The sequence below is a fragment of the Ursus maritimus genome, unplaced genomic scaffold (assembly GCF_017311325.1).
Source record: "Ursus maritimus isolate PB19 unplaced genomic scaffold, ASM1731132v1 scaffold_17, whole genome shotgun sequence".
Classification (NCBI taxonomy): domain Eukaryota; kingdom Metazoa; phylum Chordata; class Mammalia; order Carnivora; family Ursidae; genus Ursus; species Ursus maritimus.
Window position 1 is genome coordinate 23,351,317 of NW_024424119.1, and position 21,355 is coordinate 23,372,671.

At 42.6% G+C, this 21,355-nt stretch overlaps 1 protein-coding gene across 2 annotated transcripts in view; it reads left to right on the forward strand.

Annotated features, from left to right (window-relative positions):
* The first annotated feature begins 5,895 nt into the window (after positions 1–5,895).
* Positions 5,896–21,355, forward strand: part of NFX1 (nuclear transcription factor, X-box binding 1) — a 73,141-nt gene continuing 57,681 nt past the window's right edge. For both annotated transcript variants that reach the window (XM_008695112.2, XM_008695113.2), the window contains exons 1-2: positions 5,896–6,037; positions 10,224–11,225. In XM_008695112.2, coding sequence (XP_008693334.2) covers positions 6,013–6,037; positions 10,224–11,225 — 1,027 coding nt within the window. In that variant the 5' untranslated portion in view covers positions 5,896–6,012. The remainder of the gene's footprint in view (positions 6,038–10,223; positions 11,226–21,355) is intronic.

Here is a 21,355-nt window from a genome sequence, read left to right on the forward strand (position 1 = left end):
ACCTCTTTCTTCGTTATTTTCAGTCCTGGGCATTCCTAATTAAATGGCCCACTGCTATCTAAAATCTGATATCCAAATTAAGCTTATTATCTTGGGATTCATTCTTAGCAAATATTCCTGCTCTGTTTCTTATCTTGCCAATGTTATCAGTGTCCCATATATTGCCAGTTTTAATGGGTGATATTTAGTCCTCCAATTAGACCTCTTTAGTGCATTGGATACCAGTGAGCAATCATTCTGACAAAATTTCTGCTGCCTTGATTTTTGTGACAATGCTCTCTGGTTTTCCTGTTCTTCTTACTATTTTCTCTGAGACTCCTTTTTGAAATCCTCATCTCCAACTCTGTAATGTTAGTGTTCCGCAGCATTCTAACCTTTACCCACCATACTTCTTTCTCTGATCACTTATATTTACTGAGCTCAATTATTCTCATGACTTGAACTGCTGACTTCTAAATCTATACTTCTACCCCAGATCTTGCCCCTGAATTTCAGAATCCTTTTCACATGCCGCTGTTTGCCTAGCAATTATTTGGATGTTCCTGAAGCGGAAAACACTTGACATTCAAATGGCTGACACAACCATTATCTTTCCCTCAGATCTGAATCTCCTCCTCCTGTTTTCCCTGTCTCAGCTAATGGAACCATTATCCTCCATCATTCAAAACAGAAGGCTCTTGAGTTATCCTTGATGCCTACAGTTTGCTTCACCCTACACATTCAGTTAATCATCAAACCCTGCTTTTTACCCTGAGTGTCTTTTGGAATTAATGACTTGCTTTTTCTTCATGCGTAATTTCACTTCCTTGACTCCATTCATCACATACAGCTGTATTTATCTTTCTAAAATACAAATCTGACCTGGTCACTCCTTAGTCTTTTATGGTTCCCTGACACCTCGAGCAAGACATATAAAGTTGTCTGTGACTTGGCCCCTATCTCTCTGTAATGGTTTATTGCTTAGTCTTTTCAGAACAACATTCTCTGGGGTGCCTGGCTGGCTCAGTAGGTAAAGCATGTAACTCTTGATCTTGGGGTTTTAAGTTTGAGCCCATGTTTGGGGTAGAGAGTACTTAAAAAATAAAATCTTAAAAAAAAAAAAAAAGAACAGGGACGCTTGGGTGGCTCAGTTGGTCGGGCATCCAACTCTTGGTTTCAGTGCAGTTCGTGAGCCCAGGGTCTTGGAATCAAGCCTCACATCGGGCTCCATGCTCAGTGGGAGTCTGTTTGGATGTTCTTTCCCTCTGCCACCCCCCCCATTCATTCTCTCTCATGAATAAATCTTTTAAAAAAGAAAAAACATTCGCTTTCTTTCTTTTTTTAAAGATGGAGAAACTTTCTTTTTAAGTTTTTATTTATTCACTTAAGAAGTCTCTACACCCAATGTGGGGCTCAAACTCATGACCCTGAGATCAAGAGTTGCATGCTCTTCTGACTGAGCCAGCCAGGTGCCCCAACATTCTCTCTCTTCTACAGAACTGCCTCCCCAAAATAAGCATGTGATTATTGCAAAAATACCATTTAGAGTAGCCCTACCCTTATTCTTCCAAGCTATGAGAGTGGGCTTGTGACCAGGCTGTGCCTGTTGGAAGTTCTTCCCTTGAATTTTCTAAATGGAAACTTAGGGGAAATACTTTCTTCCCCTACCCCTTTGTCAGTGTGAGAAGCTTGAGATATTGAGGCCAGAGAGGAGATAAGATGAGAGGCCGAATGAAAGAATCCTCATGGCACCTTACATCTGAACCTTGAGATTCCCAGAGTGCTCCAAGTCTCTGCAATTCTTCCTTTAATTCTGGGAACTCTCTGAGAATTCTGCCAGCAAACGCCTTTTTCTGCTTAAACTAGTTGGATTTGGGTTCCTGTCACTTGCCAATAAAAGTCCCAAAAATTTCTCTGCAGCCTCTCTCCGTGCTATGTCCCACTTTCCATTGTTATGCTGTAGTAATTGCTTCCAGTTCCCCCACTTCCACCATAAAGTCATGATTCCCTGCCTCTGACCATACTTTCCCTGGAGATTCTTAACACCTTTAGCATTCTGCTAATTCTTGCTGTACTCAGAAAAGACCAAAAGCCAGGCCTTGGTCTGTGTCAATCTTATTGAATTGAAGGAAAGTGGAGAAGATGAGTCCTGTGATAGAGTCAGTCCCAGGCACAGCATAGTCTCTGATGATACTCCTGTAGCTGCCACTAGTCAGCATTCCGAAGCAGAATTGAGCGTAGGTGGTCTCCTTAAATTGTAATCTGTCAGCCCCAGCAGTTTAGCAAGGGTGGAGGAGATTGAAATGATCCAATAAGAAAGTAAAAAAGTTTGACACTTCAACCTCTATTCATATCCCATAGCTTTCCTTTTATATTTTCCTACCACCACAGATTCTAATATAATAGATCTGAATATGTTGTGAGTACTTGGATTTTTAAAAGCTCGCCAGGTAGTTTTTATAACCACCTCTGGACTTTTTTTTTTTTTTTGAAGTTTAAATAGACTTTATTGTTACAAGGAGGGCCCTACCAAGTAGGGCCTTATAAACCAATATATGTGGTCCGAGGATGTCACCATGGAGAAACTGAGAAGTCATGATTGCAGAAGAGGTCACTCAGTAATTGAAGGACATGATCCAGAGAAGGCCAGCCAGGAATGCAGCAGACATGATCAGGAGAGGCCAGGGGTGATCAGGTCACAGGGTGAGGGGCAGGACAGCCCCCTTCACTCTCGCATCTTGTAGCTTTCCAGATGTGACAGGACCCAGCCTAGTGGCAGGAGAAAATGCAGGAAGCAGGAGGTGAGCCCAGTGGCGACATCCAGGGTCCCAGAGCTTCTCCCGCCGGGGCTTGAAATGGATCTGGGCAGCTGCACCAGGAGCCGCAGAGTGAAGCCTGTGAGGTCCTTCAGCAGCTGCGTTGTAGACACAGACATGACCGCTCGAAATGACTGCAGACGGTGACCAGCAGTAGAAGCCCAAAGCCAGGAAGCCAAAATGGCGGCGTCGGCCATAAATTCCGGCGCCAGGAAACCCCTGGACTTATTTTTTAATGCAAGTATGTCATAAGTTTGGTATGTTGTATGAAGTACTATTTGTATAGGAAAGGCAGGATAAATGTTTGATTGCTTCCATTTTTTATAAGTTTTGAAAATAATGAGAAGATTCCTTAGTGTGCCAGTTATGAATTATTGTCATTTAGTTCCAAATTTATCTATCCTTTTTGCCTGCTCTGTGAAATGATTTGCACCTTTTTAAATATTTATCCTTTATCAGCTGGCAGATATTAAGATTTGTCAGTAGAGGGCACCAGAGAGATATTGCAGGAGGAAAATGTTTTGCTTCCTGTTTCTAGTGTTTCAGTTAGGCAGGCTTTGGTGCTGTGGGCAGCTTCTCCAGGGGTTTGGCTCCTGCAGTGTACAGGGCTTCTTCAGCACCTGGCCTTTTCAGCTTGTGGTGGCTAACAGCTAGAAGGTTCTCTTGGCACCCCCTCAGGTGGTTTGTAGTAGAGTGCCTCTTCTGAGACACCTTTCCATGAATGACTTTTCCCAGCACCCTTTGTAACACCACAGCCACTTCCCTGCCATCTAGTGAGCCACAGGCACATCCTCTCTGATAAGGTCTGCACTTCAGCTCTGGAGTGATCTTTGTTAGACAGTTTATCTCAACCCTAGAGGTAGTGGCTGTTCCTTATATCACTAATCCTATTTTATTTTAAAGTTCTTTTTACTTCTTTATTAGTCAATCCCTTATTACTCCAATTCTGTTATAGTTGATAAGTCTTTAAATAAATAAAATCATCTCTGTTCAAATGACTGTGTGGTTCCTCTGTCCTGATTGGATCCAGACGATACATGTGGTAATTTCTAAAGGTGACAGTACCGTTGGTTGGTTGGTTTGACGAACTGATCTGTCAAAATTAAGGATTTACGTTCAGTGAAGGACAAAATAGACAATGGAAGAAAAGAAGACAAGTGACAAGGAATTAATACCTACAATATACAAGAAACCATCAGCAAGAATGGTTTATATAGAGCAACCCCAATAGAAAAAAATGGGCAATGGGTGTGAATAAGCAGTTAAAAAAGAAGCTCAAAAGGTCATTAAGAAATGTTCAGACTTGGAGTGCCTGGCCGGCTCAGTTAGTAGAGTGTGTGACTCTTGTTCTTGGGGTTATTAGTTCAAGCCCTATCTTGGTTGTAGAGATTACTTTAAAAGAAATAATAAAATCTTTAAAAAAAATGTTCAGACTCATTAGTAATCAGGGGAATGAAAATCAATTAAAACGACAAGGAGATATCACATAACACCTATTGGTATGGAAAAAGTTTAGAAGCTAGACACTGGTTATATCTCAAATATACTTCATATCTGTCCTCTCCATCTCATTTGCTATCACTCTAGTCCAAGGCCATCATGATCTGCATTAGCCTCATAAGAATTGTAACTGCTCTGCCCACTTCTTTTCTTGCTCCCCCACAATTCACTCGTCCTTTGGGCAGAGGAGAAATCTTTTTAAGTTAGATCAGATACCACTTTTTTGCTTAGAACCCTTCAGTAACTTTCTACTGCTCTCGGAATAAAATCCATTATCATGGCCTGCAGGTGATCTGTGTGATCACCTTACCTACCTTTTCAATTTCATACTGTGCCACTCTCCTTTCTCACTATTGTCCAGCAAATATTTCAACACCTGGAACACTTCAAGGTCTTTCCTTCCTCATAGCCTTTGCACGTTACTATTTCTTCTCTCTGAATTTTCATATAGCTAGCTTCTTCTTACCTTTCCTTCTACTCAAGGAAGTCTGGCTATCTTTTCTGGAGCAAATCCTATTAAGTATCACCGTTACCCTGCTTCTTTCATAATGCTAACGTAATTTTAAGTTATTTAAAAAATACTAATTTGTGAATATGAATTAGTTTTTAATCTCTACTAGGCAATGCACTTTATGAAGGTGAGGACTATGTTTGTCTTTTTCACCATTTACTTACAGCACTTAAAGCAATGAGTAAGAGAGTATGCGTTAAAACGTATGTGAATAAATGAATCTATTTCATGTTTTGGGGAAAGCCTGGATCAGTGAATTAGGCTACAAAGGCACATGCTTCATGCTTAAATGTTCTTTTTAGTAATGCAACAAAACAAACTCCATACGTTAAAAATTTTGTTACCTTATTTTTTTAAGATTGTATTTTATTTCTTTGAGAGACAGGGCAGGAGCAGGGGGGAGGAGCAGACTCCCCGCTGAGCAGGTGGCTACGCGCAGGGGCTGGATCCCGGGACCCTGGGATCATGCCCTGAGCCGAAGACAGACTTTTAACCAACTGAGCCACCCAGGCGCCTTTAAAATTTTGTTACTTTAAAAATTATTGGTGCCTCCAAACTTTCCCACCTACGTTTGGCATCCATCTGTATTTTATTGTCATCTTCCCATGCGAGTCCTTCACCATTTCGAATACATGGCTAATCGGTTTTTTTGTGGCTTTTTTTGCTTAATCATTTTCAGATTTGTAAGGGTTCTCGGTATGTTAGCCCTTTATCGGGTTTTGGGTTTGCTGTGGGGTTTTTTTTGTTTTTGCACATATTTTTCCTCACACTCCCTTTTCACTACTTAGCAGGGGTTTTTTGTTGCTTTCTAACCCCAAAGCCAAACTACTCTAAGTAGAAGCTGACGTCTAAGTTAACTGCGGAAGGCCAGGTGAAGTTGATTGGGTGCCAGGAAAAAAGGGCATAGTAGCAAAAGAACACCGTGAATCTCAAAAAGAAAAACAATGACTTCGCAAATTCTGCCCGCACACAAACGTGATCCTCGCCTCCTACAGCGAGCCTCTAGTCTCCTCCTCCAGGCCGGCGCCTGGCGCTTGTGTCTGACGTCACGGACGCACCGCACAGTTCACGTAGGCCGCGCAACCTCCGTCGCCGTCCACCGGCGCGCAGATGCGAGTAGTCTTGCGGCACCGGAAGTCAAAGGCACGTGACCGGGTGACAGCCCTGTCTAGGTTGCAGGGCTCGCTTTAGGTGTTGCGGCACGGGATGGCGGAGGCGCCTCCTGTCTCAGGTACTGTCCCGGCCCGCGCGGGACTGGGCCCCTCTCGGGGAGCGGAAATTGGGTCAGTGGCGAGTCCTAGGGCTCCAGCCATGCATATCGCGAGAGTGGCGCGTATTAGGGCGCGGGATAGTGTCTCGGAAGGGCCAAGCCACGCGAGTCGTGGGTACCGAGACCTCGACTGTCCTCCACTGGGTTGTGAAACTCCGCAGCTGGGTTTCAAGGAGAGCGGGTTTGTCCCGGCGCCTGGAGAACCGATATGGACGTCATCCTTCTGCTGTACGTCCCGCCTTCAGCCCAGCCCTACTGGGGCAGAGGCCGCAATGATCTCCAACAGGCAGGCGTCGGCCGAGTCACCGCCCGTGACGGTGGCGGGCTCTTGATGCGTGGCGGGTTGGCGGGTCCTGGGGCAGCGGAGCGAGCGCGAGCCGAACATCTACTTAGCAGGGGTTTCCATTCTCAGACTGCCACGAACTCGCAGTGTGACTGAGTCTCAGTTTCCTCATCCATAGGTCGGGGGTAAATAAGTTCTGTGAAGGCTCCGCTCTGTACCGTACCTGTTCCATAATTGTTAGCTCACTTCTCTCGGAATTGGTTCTATGTGTAGAACAGCTTCATTTGACTGTTAATGTAGCATCCATTTCCGTTTCCTTTAAGGTGTACTTTAGGTCTTTGTTCTCCAAACTTTTGGGGCAGAGACCAAAAAGAAACATGGTACATCTGACTCAGTGCACACATGTATAAATATAAAAAAGAACCAGAAGTTTTAGAAAGTAATGCTTTTCCTTACTAATTGCAGTACACTCTATTTTCTGTTTTCTTTGAAAAAAATACTTGTCACAACCCAGTGTTGATTTAATTTCAGGACCCATTCTTTCTGAAAAACAGGACAGTTTGCAGCATGTGGTTTGTAAACTTTAGTCATTGATTTGAGTCTTAGGTCTGCCACTTACCACTGTTGGGGCACCAAGAAGAGTATATGTGTGTTTGTGTACTGGGTGGGGGCTAAAATGTACTTGTTACCGTGGGTCTTGGTCAAAAAGTGGCATTTTCCAAACCCTAGTCCTAATTTAGGTTTTAAATCTTGCGGAATGGGAACCTTTTTAGATTAGTGTGGTGGTTTGTTATCCTCCCACCCATTTTTCCCTAGATCCTCTAAACTGGATCCATTGATCTTCCCATCCTCAGGCTCATTTCTGGACCATTTCTACACCCTTCAATGTTTGAGGCAGGATTGAGTGAGGTCAGTTGTGAGTTATAGTTTTGGCCTCCCTTGTTGTGCCCCAGGTTCCAACCTCCTCCCCACCTACTATGACAAAGTTCCCTAGTCTACAGACCTCTCCAGTCCCTCTCCTGTTCCTTAGTTTGCTTTTGCCTTGGTTCCTAGTCCATGCTCTTATTTCAGCATCATCTCTAGTCCATATATCCATCTCCACTCAGGGTTTAGTTCTTCTGCCCACTCCTGTCCTCAAATAGCAGATAGGTTCAGGGATATCTTTCTGCCCATGGGCAGACTTTCCAATGCCAACTTTGTTTCTAGACTTCATAATCTCTTGGATTTCCCCTTATTCTTCTCCACTCGCCTGTTGGACACTTACTATGCTGCTATGTTATCTTGTATCTAGGGTACCAGTTATATCCTATTTACAGAGTAACTTCCAGCTAATTAAAATGCTGAGGAGAAAAAGGAGGATGTCTCAGATCTTTGTGTCTCAGGTGCAGATTCCTGATTTATGTGCCCTTTTTCCCTTCCTCCTCCCTCTCAAGGGTCTTTCTGAGGGCACTACCTACTACCTCATATCTAATGGAACCATACTGTATATGAAGAGGTGCTGCCCTGTCTAGACTGTATAGTTGCATCAACTGCTTACTGCTTGCTTAACATGGAACACCTTCTTCACATCCTTTACCAGGCTATTCTGGACAACTTTACTGACTTTTCTTCTGCCCCTCTCCAACTTTGTTTCTTCAAGAAGGAGAGGACTGTACAACACCCACTTGGTCTCATCTACCCATTCCCACTTTTATGTTCTCTCTTATGTTTCTGGAACATCTCCTTTGCCACCTTCTGAATCTGTCTAATCCTCTTTGTTTTGTAAGGCTTTCCACCCCATCCCCAGAATTGCCTGTGTGAAAGCTTTCAGGACAAATCCTGGATTGAGTGAGAGATTACCCTATGACCTTTATGATCTCGTTCAGTTCTTGAGTATATGTTTCTATGGTACCCACTGCCCAGCCTCTGACAGTGCAGTGTAAGAGTGTGGTCTCTAGGGTCATACAGCCTGGGGTGGAATCCTCAGTCTGCTTTGGAACACCTCTGTGGCCTTTGGCAAGTAACTTTCTCCGCGTCTCAGCTTTCTCATCAGGAATGTAAGGATTAAATGAGTTAACAGATGCAAAGTGTTTAGAATAGTGCCTGGCACATGTTAATTGCTTAATAAACATTAGTGTTTATTATTAAACCTGAAACCCACAGGCTCTGCACTGCACCCATCTGAGGTCAGGTCTATGTGTTTTAGATAGTCTGTAGTCCTAACAGCAAAAATAAAGCACCATTTTAACCACTTTATATATGTAACTAACTTGCTTTATTCTTCGTAGCAACTCTTTGACGTAGGGATTGTTACTTTCTCCATTCCTTATTAAGAAAATTGAGGTTAAGTCATTTGCATAAAGACACAAGTGATGGGCAGGAACGTAAACCCATGTCTTCCAAGCCCTATTCATTCCTAGTACAATTGACCCTTAAACATCACGTGGTTAAGGATGCCAATCCTGGGGCACCTGGGTGGCTCAGTCGGTTAAGCGTCTGCCTTCACTCAGGTCATGATCTTAGGGTCCTGGGATCAAGCCCCACGTCAGGCTCCTTGCTCAGCAGGGAGTCTGCTTCTCCCTCTGCCTGCAGCTCCCTGTGCTTGTGCTCACTCTCTCTCTCTGACAAATAAATAAATAAAATCTTAAAAAAAAAAAAGGATGCCAATCCCCCCCGCACAGTGGAAAGTCCACATATAATTTATAATTCCCCAGAAACTTAACTACTCACGGCCTACTGTTGACTGGAAACCTTACCAGTAACCTAGTCGATTAACACATATTATGCATGATACATGTATTATATACTGTACTCTTACAATAAAGTAAGCTAGAGTAAAGAAAATGTTATCAAGAAAATCATAAGAGAAAAATGTGTTTACAGTATTGTACTGTAAAAAATTCACATATAAGTGGACTTGTATAGTGCAAAACTTGTGTTGTTCAAAGGTCAACTGTATAATCCATGTGCTACACATAATTCTGACTTTTCTACTAACTAGTTTTGTATCCTTAGGCAGATCATTTAGTCTTTGGGCTTCAGGAACAAAGAAGCACATTGGGGGAAAAATGAGTGGGTTGAAGAGGCATATGCTTAATTTTTGAGACTCGGATTCTGGACTATATTATAAAGGTTATATATAGAAAACCTAAAATATATTCTTGGGTGGGGGGAGAGATGGGAACTAATGTATTCATTATGTTAAGTACTATCTACATGAAATCTTACTTAAATTTTACAGTAGCTCTTTGAAATAGTATCATCTTTTGTCATGGTTGAGGAAATGATGGCTAAGAGCAATCAAGTGATATCCCTAAGCTCATATCATAAATTGAAGGGCCAGACTTCAAACTGATTTTGGCCAACTCCAAAACCTGTTTACTTGATATTACACAATGCTACCTTAAGAGTTTTGAAAGACCACATGGAACGTGTTGGTTGATTCTCACCCATGTATTGTTTGCTGACCTGAAATTTTTTGATAAAATAAATGCATGTATAAATAACGCCTGATCAAGGCGCCTGGCTGGCTCAGTCAGCACAGCACGTGACTCTTGATCTTCAGATTGTGATTTCAAGCCCCATATAAGGCATGGAGCTTACATTAAAAATAATAATAATAATAATAATGCTTGATCACTCAGGTGAGCAGTTTTACTTAGTAGTTCTTAGCAGTGGCTATTGGTGAGGTTACTGGACATGGAATGGTCAGTGTTCCACAAGCACCTTGAACCCGTCACATTCACAGGAAATGTAGGCCTCACTAAGAGTGTGTTTTATACAAGTCCTTAGGAAAATAATGTTTAGATAAAGTCTTAGAGTCTTCTGGGTTTCATGGGTGATGATTAATTTCTTTACTGGCATGTCTATTTTCTTATGTCCTAGGTACTTTTAAATTCAATACGGATGCTGCTGAGTTTATTCCTCAGGAGAGAAAAAATTCTGGTCTAAATTGTGGGAGTCAAAGGAAACTAGATTCTAATAGGATTGGTAGAAGAAATTATAGTTCACCACCTCCCTGTCACCTTTCCAGGCAAGTCCCTTATGATGACATCTCTGCTGTTCATCAGCACAGTTATCCTTTGGGAAGCAAACCTAAAAGTCAACAGATTTCTTTTCAGTCCTCTGCTTCTAATAAATCACTCAAGAGCCATGTCCTTCAGAATCAACCTTGGCAGAAATTGAGGAGTGAAAAGCAGCATATCAAAGTCAAGAAAGTACAGAATCTCACTGACCAGAGCTCAGATGCAGCTGGCTTAGAAAGTGTGGCTAGGTCAGAGAGTGGGACAAACCCCAGAGAACACAGCCCTTTTGAGAATGAGAAGGAAATTGTTGGTGCAGATCCGAGGGGAGCAAAACCCAAAAAAGCAGCCCAATTTGTGTACAACTATGGTAGAGGACCAAAAGTCAAGGGAAAACTCAAATGTGAGTGGGGCAACAGAATGACTCCAAAATCTGAGGATGCTGGACCTGAAAATACCAAACCTATGGGGGTTAGCCACCCTGACTCTTTGGATACATCCTTTAAGAAAGGAGTATTGGATGGGTATGCGGCCAGACGCAATGAGCAGAGAAGATACCCACAGAAAAGGCCTCCCTGGGAAGTGGAAGGGGCCAGGCCACGACCAGGCAGGAATCCACCAAAACAAGAGGGCCAACGACATACAAATGCCGGACCCAGAAACAACGTGGCCCCCATTCCAAAGGATAATCCTAATGAAAGACCAGCAAAATCTGCCTGTGACAATGGGAACTTGGCAGTTGTCAACAAGTCTTCCAGAAGGGTTGACACAGAGAAATGTGCTGTAAGGAGGCCAGATCCTCAAGTAACATCTTTCCCCCGAGGCAAACAGAACCATGTGCTAAAGAATGTGGAAACGCACACAGGTGAGTCTACCTAGATGGTGGAAATGTTTTGTTTTGTTTTGTTTTGTTTTAATAGATAATAAATTCATACAGTTCAGGAACCAGAAAGTATAAAAAGGTACGCAGTGAAACATCTCTTTCTGTCCTTGTTCATCATCTGCCTGGGTCCTGCCACCACTTGCTCCCCTCCCCAGTAGGTAACCGCTTACTTAGTTTTTATATATCATAAATAAATACAAATAGGGAACTTTTTTTCTTAACAAACAAGGAATTTAGTGAGGGGTTTTGTTTTGTTTTTGTTTGTTTTTTTAAAGATTTTTTATTTATTCATTTGACAGCAAGAGAGGAAACACAAGCAGGGGGAGTGGGAGAGGGAGAAGCAGGCTTCCCACTGAGCCGGGAGCCCGACGAAGGACTCGATCCCAGGACTCTGGGATCATGACCTGAGCCGAAGGGAGACACTTAACCACTGAGCCACCCGGGCACCCCTAGTAAGGGTTTTTTAAAATGCAGATAAGGGTCTTACAGATGTTTAGTTACAAGGTTTGTTTTTTTTTTTTTTAATTATGAAAGCACAGGTAGGGGGTGGTAACATCTCCACTGCCTCTCTTTGTTCCAGCCTGCATCATCTCTTGTCTGCTTATCTGCAAAAGGTCCTGACCACTCTTGACATCTTCAGTTTCTCTCTCTCAGTCCGTCTGTCACACCAGCATCAGACAGTGATGCTCTCCTGTTTATTTCTGCTCACTTTTTCTCACCACATACAGATTCTGGGTTCTTCCTTACCTGGCCACCCCACGTTATGCTGCCTCAGTCCCCCTCCACATTTTATTCCCTGTACTCTATGCTGTTTCTTTCTCTTTTTTTTTAATTTTTTTTTTTTAAAGATTTTATTTATTTGACAGAGAGAACAGCAGGGAGGAACACAAGCAGGGGGAGTGGGAGAGGAAGAAGCAGGCTTCCAGTGGAGCAGGGAGCCAATGCGGGGCTCCATCCCAGGACTCTGGGATCACACCCTGAGCCGAAGGCAGATGCTTAACGAATGTCACCCAGGTGCCCCCCCCATGCCGTTTCATCTTTCCCTGCTGTTGCATATGTGGCTCTCTTTGCCTAGAATGTTTACCACTAAGTTCACTACTGAATTTTTACTCATTTTTCAGTAGCTAGTTTAGCGACATGTCCAGAACACCTTTTCTCACCTCTGCAGATGGCATTCATCTTTTCTAGCCCTGTGATATGTCTTTCCCTTACACACACGTGCTTCGGTTAGAGCAGTTACTGCTGGAAGCCGTCATCTGTTTATGTGTCAGTGCCCTCCACTAGTCTGTAAGCTCATAGAAAGCAGAGACTATATCTTTTTTCATTTTTTTAAAAGATTTAATTTATTCATTTGAGAGAGGAGAGAGAGCGGGCATGCGTGCACAAGTGGAGGGGAGGAGAGGGGCAGAGAGAGAGGTAGAGGGAGAGAATCTCAAGCAGACTCCCTGCTGAGCACAGAGCCCAATGCGGTTCTTGATCTTAAAACCCCAAGATCATGACCTGAACCAAAATCAAGAGTCCCACACTTAACAAACCTAGCAGCCAGGCACCCCTCTTTCTTCATTTTTGTATCCCTATTGCTTAACAAAGCTCTTAGAACATAATAGGTACTCAGCTCTATTGGAAAGCTCTTCCTTACATTGAACTGAAAACTTTCCAGTCAATCCTTTCTATCCCCTGGTTCAAGTTCTGCCCTCTGAAGCAACATAGCAACCAGTCTCTCTCCTCATAGTTTCCCTCCCCCTCATTGCAAATCAACTTTATTGCAGTATTTGAAGACACTTCTCATTTTGCCCTGGGTATATATTTCATCTAGGCTAAACAGCTTCATTCCAGTAGCTCTTCCTCATGGACCTTCGCCATCTGGTCTCCCTCCAGTTTAATGTACATAGCCCAGCCTAACACATGAAGTCACCTCCTGCCCGGGCCTGTTTTTACGCTGGCTTACAGTTCTTCTAGTTCTCATTTGCTTCACTAGGCAGTTCTTCCTCTTGGGACCTCACCTTGTATGTGAACCAAGATAATGTTATACTAGGGTTGTTTTTTAATTCTTAAGACTGGTTAATAGTTTTCTTTTGCTTCATAACAGATTACCACAAATGTAGTGCTTAAGATAACACAAATTTGTTGTATCACAGTTTCTTTGGGTCAGGAGTCTTGTTATGGGTTAACCAAGTTCTCTACTCAGAGCTTCATAGGACTAGAATTTGGCCAGGGAGGCAATCTCATCTGAGACATGGGTTCTCTTCCATGCTCAGTGATTGTTGGTAGGATTTAGTTCCTTATGGGAGTAGAATGAGGTCCCCTTATTCTTGCTGGCTATTGGCTAGGGTGTCACTCTCAGCTCTTAGCAATTCCCTGCAATTCCCTATCACATGGCCCTCTGCACAACATGGTACTTTTCTTTTTCAAGGTCCATAAGAAAACATGCGCTGCAGATTGTTCAGATTTCTCTGAGTCTGTCTTTGATTCCTAGACTCTTTAAAGGGTCCGTCTGATTAGATCAGCCCCACCCATACTCAAGGGGAGATTATACAGCCTGCACACCTGTATGCATGTGGGAATCTTAGAGGCCATCTTAGAGTTCTCCCTAACAAATCTCTCTTGGCCTCCCATCCCCACATATTTTTGAGAACATTCTATTCATATTTATTGAATAAATACTATATACTAAGCACTCTTCTCAGTACTGAGAGTACAGTACTGGTGAGATTCACATTCTGGTAGGGAAGGGAGGCAGAAAGCACTTAAACCAATATTTAATATGTCAGGTGATGGGTAAGGGTAAAAAGAAATATAAAGCAGGTTAAAAGGACAGAGTTACAGGGGCACTTGTTTAGCTAGGTTGGTCTGTTTGATGAGGAGGCACTTGAATAGAGACCAGGAGGAAACACAGAAGCGCACCATGCGGCTCTCTGAAGAGTATTCCAAGCAGAGGGAGAAGCAAGTTTAGATTCAGGTGGGGGGGGGACATTGTGAGCGACGGAAGAGGCAGGCAGTTAGAGGAGGTCAGAGAAATCACAGTGGCTGGATCATGTGAGGCCCTTGGACTTGGTTCTGATTAAGAAGATGAGAAGCAGCTGGAAGTTTGGGGGAAAAGGGATGACATGATTTTACTAGCATTCTAAAATGATCACTTAACCTGATGTGTGGAGTATTAGCTCCAAGTAAACAAAGGGACAAGTTAGGAGGCTGTTGTAGTAATTCACAAGGTTGATAATGGAGACTTGGACTAGAGTTGTTGTGTTGCAAAAGGTAAGAGAGCTAGATTTTGGATGTATTTGGAAAATAAAACTGTTAGGATTTGCAGATAGATTAGATGTTGGCTGCAAGAGAATGAGAGGGGTCAAGGACCAAGCCAAGGCTTTTATGTCTGAGTAATGTAAAATTAGAATTGCCGGGGTGCCTGGCTGGCTCAGTCAGTGGAGCATGCAACTCTCGATCTCTGGGTTGTAGATTCGAGCCCCACATAGTAGAGATTATTTAAAAAATAAAATCTTAAAAAAAAAAAAAAAAAAGAATGGAGTTGCCAGGTACCGAAGTGGTAAAACCTGAGAGAGGAAAAGGTGTTGTTTGTTTTGAAAACTTTTTAGTTTGAGATAATTTTAGGTTTATAGAAAAGTTACAAAGATAGCATTGTCTAATGTTAATATCTTACATAACCAACTCTGGTCCTTGGTCAAAACCAAGAAATTAACACTGGTATAACTAAACTGTAGACTTTGTTTGGATTTCGCTATTTTTTCCACTACCATCCTTTCTTTGTTCTAGGATCCAGTCCAGGATACCACGTTGCAATTAGTCATCATGTCTCCTTAGTCTCCTCTCAGTCTTTCTTAGTCTTCTTGTTGGAAAAGTTTTCTTAGTCTTTCCTTGTTAGAAAAGGTGTTTTTGGATATGTTTTGTTTAGTCTACTCCTTGTTTAGAAAATTTAGAGAATTTGGTTAAGTAGGGAGTTAAAAATTCAGGCAGAGATCTGGACTGGAGATTTAAATTTGGGAACTTGCAGCATGGAGTCCTCTAACAGACTAGGGGAACCTAAGATGTGAGTGTAGTTAGAGAAGAAGAGCTTGAGGGTAAAGCCTTCCTGTACCTCAGTGTTTCAAGGTTGGAAGATAGGGACCCAGCAAGGGACATGGAGAATGAGTAGGAATTGAACTAGGAAGTGAACCATGTTTTTGTTTGTTTAAGATTTTTATTTATTTGAGAGAGAGAGATAGCAGGCTAAGCAGGGGGAATGGCCGAGGGAAAGGGAGAAGCAGCCTGCCCGCTGAGCAGGGAACCTCATGTAGGGCTCAGCCCCAGGATCCTGGGTTCATGACCAGAGCCGAATGCAGACTCTGAACCAACTTAGCCACCTAGGCACCCCGGAAGTGAACTATGTTTTAAACACCAAACTAGGGGCACCTGGGTGGCTCAGTTGGTTAAGCGACTGCCTTCTGATCAGGGTTATGATCCTGGAGTCCCAGGATCAAGTCCCACATCAGGCTCCCCGCTCAGCAGGGAGTCAGCTTCTCCCTCTGACCCTTCCCCCTCATGCTCTCTCTCTCTCTCTCAAATAAATAAATAAAATCTTTAAAAATAAATAAATAAATAAAATAAACACCAAACTAAAAAAAACCCTCAAGGAATACTGATTGTTGAATTTGGTGGTGTGAAGGTTATTGGTCTTGATAAGAGGAGTTTTGGTAGAGTGGTGGAGATGAAAGCTTGATTAGAATGGAAAGAGAGGATCACCCCAAATACAAGTCTCTATGGCTGCTTGAGAGTGGTCTTTGCTTACTCTTGTTCTATACTGAGAGAAACTAGCACTCCTCCTGTTCTCCCAAGCTGTCTGGATCCCTCATTCTCTGGTAACAGGATCCCCTATATCCTCAGTCAGTTTCTGCTCTGCTCCTGTTCTTAATTAATCTGTGGCCTTCTCTAAGTTCACCTCTTTCCTTACAGCCTGTTCAGAGCATGCTCTTTTCCTTTATCCCGCTTGCCTTAGTTTCTGGAAGACGGGAAGAGCGTGCTCCTCTCCCAGTGTCCTTTCTGAACCATTCCGATTCTACCTTGTATCTAAATCCCTGCTCCTTTGAACCTAATGCTACATCACTTTTTGGCTACGTCACCTTCCATATCTCTTTATCTTTGTCATGTATTAGCCTCCAAATCTCCCAGCCCTCGTGTCATTTATTAATGCCTCCAGCCTATAGCTTTCCTCTTCCACAGTTGTTCTCAAAGTGTAGTTCCAGACCAGCAGCCATCAGCAACACCGGGGAACTTGTTAGAAAAGCATATTCTTGGGCCTCACCTCGTACTTAACAAACAGAAATTCTGGGAGTAGGGCCCAGCAGTCTTATTTTTTAACAGCCTCCAAGTGACTCTGATGTGAGAACTGATCTACTAAAATCCTGCTATTATTCTGCATGATTTTAGTGATCGTACGGATTATACCATTCTCACGTTCTTTGGTCTTCTCAACCACAGTGACCTTCACCTTCAGTATCCCTCCACAACCCTACTACTTTCTGACCATAACCTCCTGTCCTTCTGGCGCTCTCAGTCTGTTCCACCCACTAACTGTATCGTCAGCTGTCTGTCCTTCTTTATTCCCTCTTCAGGCTGGGCCTTAATGTAATTTTAAAGTATCATCTTTCTGCCAAGCCATTTGGCAGAATCCCCACCCAGGGTTGATGCTGCAGTCTACCTTTTCTGCTCCATCTGACTAACAGAATGCTGTTCCAGGAAATCATATGATAGTACAGATTTGGTGCTGCTGCACATTCACTCACCCCCTCAGGGAAGTCTTCCTGATCACCCTGTTTAGAACTCTAGTATTTCCGTCACTGCCAGCATTCCCTGTCCTTTACTGGTTTATTTTTCTCCATAGCACTTAACCACTATTTGATGATGCTACTCATTTTTTTCATATAATTTCAATAATTTTTCATTATTTGTTTATTGTTTACCTTCCCCCACTAGATGAGAGCTTCCTAAGGACAGTAGATTTTTGTCTGGTTTGTTCACTGTATATTCTTAGCGTTTAAACAATGCTTGGCACACAGTAGGTTCTCAGTAAATATTTGTGATTCGTGATTCTCCAACTTCAGTTGACTTTCAGTACTGCCTATTTCCCCTTATCTGACCTTGGTCAGCTGCCCATCCCATTTTCATTTAAGACTACTACAAATCTTTTCCAGTCTTATTCAGACCTTCCTGCCATTCGTCTCCCTCAAACTCAGTGGACCTCCTTGCCTCCTACTTCACAGAGAAAGGGGAAGTCATCGGGCATAATTTTCTCAGCTTTTTGCTTCCCTTAATTCAAACTCAGAGACATCTGTGCCTATCCTCCTCTTCTTTCATTCATTCTGAGATTTCCTTTGTTTTCTTCCGTCAGCCTTTTCACATCCACTCTTCCAAGTTCTCAGCCTGAAGCTCTCTTCCCAAGTCTGTCACACACTCTGAAAGAAAAAACTTCCCCTGTCATGTGCTCCCCCTCAGTGCCCCTCCCCTAGTGTTTCCTTTCCTTCCATTCCAGTCTAATCAAGAGTAACCACTCTATTTCCTTTTCCCTATTTTGATTCCCTTCTCAGTCCTCTGCCATCATCACCACTTGACTCACAGCTCCTGGTAGGTGGTTAGTGCCTTCCTATTTGCCACACCCAGCAGGCATATCCTGGGCTTCCCTTTGAGTTTGATGCAAAGGAGTCTTTGTTGAAATGTTACTTCCTTCATACCACACATTTCTGGTCCTCCTTATTCTCGTTGGCTGTTCCTGCTAGCGTCCTTCAAGTTTTTCTTCCTCCACCTCTTTCTTAAATATTGATGTTTCCTAGGGCTTTATCTTAGCCTTCTGTTCTTCTTACTTGATAAGGTCTCATTGGAAGATTACAAGTTGTTCCATATCTTTCAGCCGCTGCCTCTGTGCTGTGCTGACTTCTAAACTTTTATCTCCTCCCTAAGCTCTGCCACAGGTTTCAGACTCACATACATAAATGCGATATCTGACATATGCTTCAGACTCAGCAAAACCTTTTTTTTTTTTTTTTTTTAAGATTTTATTTATTTATTTGTCAGAGAGAGAACAAGCAGGGGGAATGGCAGGCAGAGGGAGAAGCAGGCTCCCTGGTAAGCAAGGAGCCAGATAGGGGACTCTGTCCTAGGATCGTGGGATCATGACCTGAGCCAAAGGCAGATACTTAACTGACTGAGCCACCCAGGCACCCCTCAGCAAAACCATCTTGAACATGTTGACCATGTTTATATTGTATTAGCTTTTTTTTTTAAATAAGATTTATTTATTTACTTGAGAGTGAGAGAGAGCACACGCAGGAGGGGCAGAAGGAGAAAGAATCTCAAGCAAACTCCACACTGAGCATGGAGCCCGCGTATTAGCTTTTTAAAAATAGCTGCCTCACTTTTAATGAGGTAACTTAATAAAGTCACTTTAGTAGGTAACTCACCTTTTTTTTTTTAGATATGCTAATATTGGAGACACTGCTGTCTCTGTTTTGTTTTATTTAATAATAATATTTTTTTATTATATAATGTTAGTCACCATCCAGTACTTCCCTAGTTTTTGATGTAAAGTTCCATGATTCATTACTTGCGTATAACACCCAGTGCACCATGCAATACATGCCCTCCTTAATACCTCTCACCAGCCTATCCCATTCCCCCACCCCCTTCCCCTCTGAAGCCCTCAGTTTGTTTCCCAGAGTCCGTAGTCTGTCATGGTTCATTCCCCCTTCTGTTTCCCCCCCTTTCTTCTTCCCTTTCTTCTCCTACCGATGTTCCTACTTCTTATGTTCCATAAATGAGTGAAACCATATGATAATTGTCTTTCTCTGCTTGACTTATTTCGCTTAGCATTATCTCCTCCAGTCCCATCTATATAGTTGCAGCAAATGTTGAGAACTCGTTCTTTTTGATGGCTGAGTAATAGTCCATTGTATATATGGACCACATCTTCTTAATCCAGTCATCTGTTGAAGGGCGTCTCGGCTCCTTCCACGATTTAGCTATTATGGACAGTGCTGCTATGAACATTGGTAACTCACCTTTAGTCTCAACCATCTAGATATAATCAGCTTTAACCTTTTCTTCTATTTTCTTACAGAATTTTCCAGTGCTTAATTTTACATTGTTGAAATCATATAAACAATGTTCATCTTTTTGTTTATTATAATGATATTTTTCTATTTATTAAGAAATCTCTGCACTTTAAATATATAATGTGTAATAAAATAGATAAGCATTAAATATTTAAGCAATCTCACATTTTTTAATCTATTTTTTATTTTTTCTGATATATTTTAAAATAAATTCCAGGGGCGCCTGGGTGGCTCAGTCGTTAAGCGTCTGCCTTCAGCTCAGGGCGTAATCCCAGAGTCCTGGGATCGAGCCCCACATCAGGCTCCTCTGCTGGGAGCCTGCTTCTTCCTCTCCCACTCCCCCTGCTTGTGTTCCCTCACTCGCTGGCTGTTTCTCTCTCTCTGTCAAATAAATAAATAAAATAAAAAAATAAAATAAATTCCAGATATCAGATTTTTTTTTTTTTAAGATTTTATTTATTTGACAGAGAGAGGCAGCAAGAGAGGGAACACAAGCAGGGGGAATGGGAGAGGGAGAAGCAGGCTTCCCTCCAAGCAGGGAGCCTGATGCGGGGCTCGATCCCAGAACGCTGGGATCATGACCTGAGCCAAGGGCAGACGCTTAACAACTGAGCCACCCAGGCACCCCTGGATATCAGATTATTTTTAGTGTACGTCTATTTTTTTAAATGGCTTTTTTTTTTTTTTTAATCACAGTGTACTTTTGGATTTTTCAAATCTGGATTGCTTTTGGGTTTGTTTTTTTTTTAACATTTATTGGTGCATCTGAAAAGTCTGTAGTCAGTTAACACTTCAGTCAGGTATCTATCGATTATTTCAGTGGTGCATCACCCTCTTTACTGACGTGCTTTCAAAGAAGTATAGAGTAGACATAGTTGTGACTGAGAAATTATCCTAGTGGAAGAGGATTTAAGACTGAAGAAGAGCCAGTGGTCAGGCCAGGGCTGGCAGCCAGCAGACAAGAGTCTTGGACCTGAAATGTGATAGTTTACCAGCACAGAGCTATTCCGGGACAGTACCATATTTTACATGTGTTACACACATGTTTTGATAAAACTGAAGCATTGTTGGTGAAAGGATTATACTGTTTCTCTTTCTAGGTCTTTCTGGAATCTTTTGCTATATTTTTATTTCTTTTCATTCATTCATTCATACAAGTATCATTGAGTGCCCACTATGTCCCAGGCAGCACTGTAGATAAAAACCTCAGCCATCGAGGAGTGTACATTCCGTGTATAGAGTTGGGAAATAAGATGAAAAAAATAAAATATGTGATACATAAGATAGGATATGTAAGTGGTGTGGAGGAAATAAATGATCTGTAAGAGTCAAGTGGTATGGAGAAAAATACAGTATGGAAAAGTGATAGGGAATGTTGAGGGAGCGGATTGCAATTTTTTAAAATCTGGCCAAGGCCAGTCTTCTCATTAAGATCACATTTTGAGTAAACACCTGAAGGCGGTAGGGGACTGAACTGCACCGATGTCTAGGGAAAAGTATTAGGCAGAGGGAGCAACAGGTTGTAAAGACCCTCAGGCAGAAATCTGCCTGCCAGTTTGGGGCAAGGAAGGAGTCCAGTGTGTTCTTAGAGTAGTGACTTAGGGAAAGAGGAATAGCAGGTGAGGACCGGAAGTGATGAAGGCCATTGTAAGGACTTTGGCTTTTACAGACATGTGATGTAGGAACCATTGGCAAGTTCTGGGCATGAGTGGCATCATCTAATTTGCATTTTAACAGGCTCCCTCTGGCTGCTGTGGTGAGAATAGACTGAAGTAGGGCAAGGGCAGAAGTAGGAAGACTGGTTAGCAGGCCATTTTAATAATCCAGGTGAACAGATAGTGGCTTGGGCCATAGTAATAGCAGCAGGAGTTGGATTCTGGACATATTCTGAAGGTAGTGCCAGCAGGATTTACTGTGAAATTCAACATGGGATGTGAGAGAAACAGCCTTTGGAGAGGGCTTAGTAGAGCTTTGTGGCTTATTCAAAGTTGGCAGTTGTTCCCACATTGCTAT